The 6,244-nt window shown below is 40.2% G+C and overlaps 1 protein-coding gene across 1 annotated transcript in view; it reads left to right on the top strand.

The window, feature by feature from the left end:
* Positions 1-6,244, top strand: part of LOC116704707 (matrix metalloproteinase-17-like) — a 48,573-nt gene that overhangs the window by 36,769 nt on the left and 5,560 nt on the right. Inside the window, exon 4 of the mRNA XM_032540323.1 lies at positions 4,540-4,826. Within this exon, the coding sequence (XP_032396214.1) occupies positions 4,540-4,826 (287 nt within the window). The remainder of the gene's footprint in view (positions 1-4,539; positions 4,827-6,244) is intronic.

The following is a 6,244-nucleotide window of genomic DNA, read 5'->3' on the forward strand; positions in this document are numbered from 1 at the left end:
TGTGCTATACAAATAAAGCTGCCTTGCCTTGCCTTTTGTCAAGAATGAGTAATTTATACATTTTCTGTTTCACTTCCTCAGCATCCATTTTATCGCTAATCAAAATGCAGTTTCCCAAAATCCCAGTTTTGTCTTTACTACTTGTATAGTTTTACAGTTTACTTCCAATGGCAGTATACTCTTACTGTCCAGCTATTTTTTTCAATTTGAAAGAAGCACTCACAGTTATAAATGAGCTTAAACCAGCAGTAAGTGCTTTTGGGCTGTTTGCTGCCCTGCATGGGATTCACCTCTCAGCCTACATACAGACTTCCCTAGCACTCAGGGTATAAAAGCAAATACCATGTTGTTTTCTGCAGTATTGTTGGGAAAAGTTATTTAATTTAAGGTTTTTTATTAGAGTTGACAATGTGTGTTACTACTCTAAAGACAATTGGACCTCAATCAAAGCTAAGACAGTAAAGGACATGGGTTTTGATGGAAGAATAGATATTTGGTTAACAATGAAAATACATTATCTTTCATTGTCAGGTCTCTACCAGTGAGTGTAAATGGAGTTTTTGGTAGGGTGCAGCCTTATAGAAATGAACACAGTATTACTCCTTCATCTATTACGCTGCTATCTATCATGGAAAGCATGATGACCTAGTTATCATTATGTGATATTTGCTACTGTAAATGGATATGGAGGAACTATGGAGGAAAGAGCTTTCACCAAATTTCAATTTTTTTAAACACTGAATTTAAATGCAGACTCTTACATTCTTGCCCTCTCTCTCATATTCACACCCTGTACTATAACATAAGCCATTTTTAAAGATGTTTTGTAATGAGGTACATTTTTTTGCGAGTAAGGAAAAGGAGACATGAAATACTCCGTCAGAGATGGAAATGTGTCTTTGTGATCACTGATCCCTCTGAGTGGAGTAGCCTGGAGAAACGCTGAAACTTAGGAACTCATCATTCTGATTCTGACTAAAGTTAGGATTGTGGGAGATGAAGCCATGGGGAGTTGTCAGAAATATTTCTGCCATTGGAGAGCAACTGTGTCTGCTTTTCACTCCCTCTTTTTCTCACTCTCCCTTATATCCCGTATTGGCCTGTCTTTCCTCCTCTCTCCTTATTATCTTCTTCTTACCTACACCAGGCAGTTCCTTCTCTACTTTCTTTCTCTCATCTGTAATAATATAGTTGGTACCACCTGGTGAAATTAATGAAAAGATTAACAATATGATCCTAAAATGTTCAAAGTTAACCAAAGTTGATCCGATCTAAGGACATTTGGAAGCACACACAGAAATACACACATTGACAATCACACAGCCATCCAGCCTCAACTTGCTCACTTGAATTACAGCTTATACGTAAGTGAGTTGTTTTTGGAGTGTTATTATTTTTCAAACCTTTTTGATGAACGGTTTGCAGAGCCAGTCCCAGTGATCAGAGTACTGAACAAACAATCCTTCTGTCTCCCTATTTCACTAAGCTGAGCTCACCTCACACTCTGTGGTCTTTCATGCACAGTCGTTAACAAATAACATGAGTCTGAAGCATACTGGGAAATGCCCAGTAGATGATAAGGTTAATACTAAGCGGCCCAGTATCCCGTGAAAATTGTGTTATTGCTTATATTTCATAATTTTTTTTTAACCATGCCAGATAAAAGAGCTCAGCATTAATCAGGAAAGACACAGAACCAAGAAAGCATGAACCTTTGAAAGCATAATTTTGAAGTGCTGGTGTACCTACAGCATGACCAGAGAAGCGGGAGAGGCTTCAGTCAGAGAAATGAGTCACCAGCCCTCAGAAAAAAGTTCCTAATCAGAAAAGATTTGTGTATGAATTGAAACAAGTGTCAAACAAGTGATTTGTTTGAATCACTGACTGATTTGTGTGAAATGATCACATAATTTTGATCTATTGATTCGTCAACAGGGACACGGTTTTCTTGTTTATTTCGTGGTAATCACCACAAAAGGAAACACTGCATGCCGGCAACATCTGCCATGTCACTGGGCTGCTCTATAGGACACAACAACTGGGAAATGAGATGGCACACGCGGTAGATGGTTACAAAAATGGTTGCCGGGACATGCTTCACGGTCTCTGGAGAAACTGGGACACATCCACGGTCTCTGGGGGACTAAACAACGGGGAAATGAAACGCTACATGCTGGTGACAACAACAGGACTGACCGCCCCACCCGGGATACACTAGAACAACAGGACGGTTGTGGTTAGGAAAAGAATAACGGGGAAAGGAACCGTCACAAGCAGTAGACGGCAACAACAGTGGGACGATTGTGGTCAGGAGACGTGATCCATGATCTCTGGGGTGAAAGTCCTGTGTAGTTTGACCCGTTCACCACCCCCTTGGCTTTTCAGTACTACTCGCTACCGTAATCATGCTGTTATCATGAAAGATGCTTACCATTAAAATACAGTAGTTTGAAATTTGTTCTCGCCACCGCGGAAAACAAGCTCAAATAACGTCACCATTTCACAAACTGCCATAAGACTGGGCTGGTAAATAAATAAGTCAGTACTTATTTGGCCTTTTTCCATTATGTCATAAGCAACTGCTGATCTGATTTCATGCTGCACAGTGAGTAGTTTCCATACAACAGCAGAGATTGGTTACCTTACTTCATGCAATTTTAGGACATGCATTGTTTCCTTTGAATCCCTCCATTTAATTCAAATGTAAGGGTTATAACTTTAAGACTCATTCTCTCAAACCTTTTCCATTACGCCCCCAGCAAAAAAACATCCACTGATTCTTAAATATCCTTGCTAGCATCAGAGCAGTCTTTTTTTGGTCATTTTTCCCTTAATGAATAAGATTCATTCATCTTCAACTGTGCTCCGCAATTTATTTTTTGAAGAAAGTATAAGAACATCAACCAAATAAAGTAGTGAAGAACACCATAAATAACAGACAATTAATTCATAAGCGGGTTTATCCACAGTTCTGAAAAGTCACGGCTCAGCTGAACTCACCTTCAACTCTCCCTCCATAGTTTACAGTCCTCTTCTCACTTTTCAGACTCGGAGAGGAAGAAATTGTTTGTACATGTAGAATTATGCCGATATACAGTATGTGGGACATCTCGGCTTTTAGTATTAAACTAGTCCTCAGGGCTGTCTGACAATCGATATGTGAATCAATATCCATGTTTTTGCTCCTTTTTTGACTAAAGTACATTTTTACCTTATTTGATGCAAGACACGACACTTGAAAAAGAGGTCACAGTTGTCAATAAAATCCACCTGTCTAAGACCTGGAGTGTATCTGAGCGTGATGTGCTACCAGAATAACCTTGAACACTTGTGTTAGTATAAACATTGAATTGGATGTTGATGGAAGAAAGTAAATGGATGATTTTCTGTACTATAAAGTACTTTCAGTGTTTTTTTGTATTGCAGCAATCACAGATGAAAATGTGTAAATGTTGGGACACCGTCTTGTTAGCTTTTGCTTTTTAAATTAATAAAGGACTATCCATCAGCGCACCATTTTGTTTCTCACCAATTTCTAGCTGGTTGGCTCTAAAGGCCAGGGTACTTGATTAATTGTCCTAGAGCTCTTTGTGTATTTACACAAAGTGCTTTTGTGGGGAGAAAGACGGCGAGTGCACAGTGTTGAAACAGAAAATAGGAAGTGGCAAAGACTGGAGAGTGGAGAGAAAAGGAAGGGATTGAGAGAGACAAGAGAATGGAGGATTGAAGATTCAGAAGACAACGGGGTAGACATACATAGCTTGACGTCTAAGTGGTTTTCTGTTAATACTTTTTCCTGTTTCTACTGTCGCTGACAGAAAGAAATGGCTTGAGAGATGGTAAGTGTGATGAGAGGAATGAAGAGAATTTAAAATGGAAGGAAAAGGAAAAACTGACAAGTTGTTCCCTAAGACGGATGCCATAATCTCTTCAGATGCACATTGTATTCTCAATTTACCAGTAAGTGTAAGCACCTAACCATGAAATACAAAAACCGATGGAATCACATAAGATATGCAAACAGACATTTTTGTTTTGGTGCAGGTCTGTCTCAGTGGTAAACATTGTGTAGTTGACCTTTAGTGCTTTTATGTAATTTCAAGCTATCTCGCCACCCTGCTCTTCTCTTGCCAGTATCCTGCTTTCTTTTTCCGCTTCATTCGGTCTCCTGTGCTCAGCACCCTCTGTCACACACATATCTTTTTCATCCTTTCCCCGTCTTCATGTTGATCTCTGATGCGACTTTTACACTTAACATACTCCTCATCTTGTCTTCTCCCACGAATTTGACCTCTCTTACCCTATCTTCCTTTAATTTTCCTTTTCTCTTCTTGTTTCTTGTCCATCATCCTTATTTTCTCCTCTCACTTGCACAGCTCTCCTCTTTTGTCTCCACTTTTGCTTTGCTCTTCTGTCAAGTCTCCGGTCCACATTCTTCATCAGCCTTCAGTTCCCCTATGCCCTTCTTCCCCTGTTCACCCTTTTTTTCCCTCTTCTTCTTGTATGTAACATTCCCTCCTTTTCTCTGTCCTTTCTCAGAGTGAGGACCTTCCCTAAGGACTCAGCCTTACTGGGCAGGGACACTGTTCGAGCCCTGATGTACTACGCCCTAAAGGTCTGGAGTGACATCGCCCCACTAAACTTCCATGAGGTGGCCGGCAGTGATGCAGACATTCAAATCGACTTCACTAAGGCCGACCACAATGACGGATATCCCTTTGATGGGCCAGGCGGCACCGTGGCGCATGCATTTTTCCCCGGAGAGAGGTTCACAGCTGGGGATACACACTTTGATGATGATGAGGCCTGGACCTTCAGATCTCCAGGTGAGGAACTGTTGCAATCTGCTATATCAAACCACAGTGGCTTTAAGTACAAATGTGAAACATATATTTTTAGTGTAGGGATGCTGATTTAGAGGCTTTTTTTCAAACCGATAGCCGACCTTTGTTGGAATCAATGGAGTCCCTGTTCACCCAGCCGGGTGGCTCAAACATACTTTTAGCGTTCTGTGGACAGCAGCGGACTTGTACCGATCATGCAACCACAATGTTCCATCGACAAAAGCTGACACTTTTCCTGGAACTGCTTGCACGACTGACACAAGTCCAGAGCGGCCCGCGGCATTTATGTCTGAGCCTGTCACCACCTAATCTACCTGTGAGCTTGTCAGCTGTGTGTCTGCCTGGCATACTCTGTGTGTAGGACAACCAATTTAACCCTCAAGTCCTCATTGATAAACTGTAGTTGCATGTCTCATGTACCTCTATCATGCACAAACATGTTTTCTAATAACTTTTTATAATTTTTGTTTTTATACTATTGTTTTTAACTGTCTTTTAACGGTTTAATAGTTAATCCTAATTTGGTGCCAGCAGTGTAGAATGAAGTCAACTCTATTTTCCAGCTATGTGTATATCCTCTAAAAGGAAATTACCAATTGCCATTTTTTTATGAATAATGCAACGTTTATTTTAGTTGAGTAAATTTCCAAATGCCCCCTGGCAACTTCAGAAGTCCCCCTGGGGTACCCCTGGTTGGGACTCACTGTTGTAGATGATACTGTAGTACAGTTCTTAATTGCTTTCTAATTCTTTGCCAATCAACTCATTGCAATGTCTGTGTACATGCCAACATCTACAAAATAATGAAGATTGTTGAGGTTAGGCATGGATCTCAAGTGGTTAGGATCAGAATAGTCTATATCCACTTCCCACTTCCGGGATTGCTCCGGTGCTGCTGGAAATTCCACCTGATCATGCTTTTTTGAAATGACTGATCAATAAAAAGATTGAAAGATTCATGAATATTTATTAGTTGCAATTGCAGATAATTGGTAGTGAGGTCAATTCAGTTTCAGTAAAACTAAATTGAAGCTATTTGCTTGGCTCAATATCATGTTTTAGTTTTTGATGTCAAGATTTTGGTGAACCGACGCTTGAGTCAATATCAAGATGACTTATTAACGGGGGCTGAGTTAAAAACCCAAATACAAAAGCTACAACACAAACACAAAAGCTACAACACAAACGTAAAAGCCACAACTCAAATGCAAAAGCCACAACACATACGGAAGTGAGTGTGTTGACAAACGAAGCAGAAGGAAGGTTCTTGTATGCTAATTACTGTTGCGATTGTCACAAATAAGCAATGTTGTTCAATATCTTTATATTTTCATATGTGTGTATACCATTTAGGTTTTGAAGGTGTGTGTGTGTGTGTGTGTGCGTGCGTGCGTGCGTGC

The sequence above is a fragment of the Etheostoma spectabile genome, chromosome 16 (genome assembly GCF_008692095.1).
Source record: "Etheostoma spectabile isolate EspeVRDwgs_2016 chromosome 16, UIUC_Espe_1.0, whole genome shotgun sequence".
Classification (NCBI taxonomy): domain Eukaryota; kingdom Metazoa; phylum Chordata; class Actinopteri; order Perciformes; family Percidae; genus Etheostoma; species Etheostoma spectabile.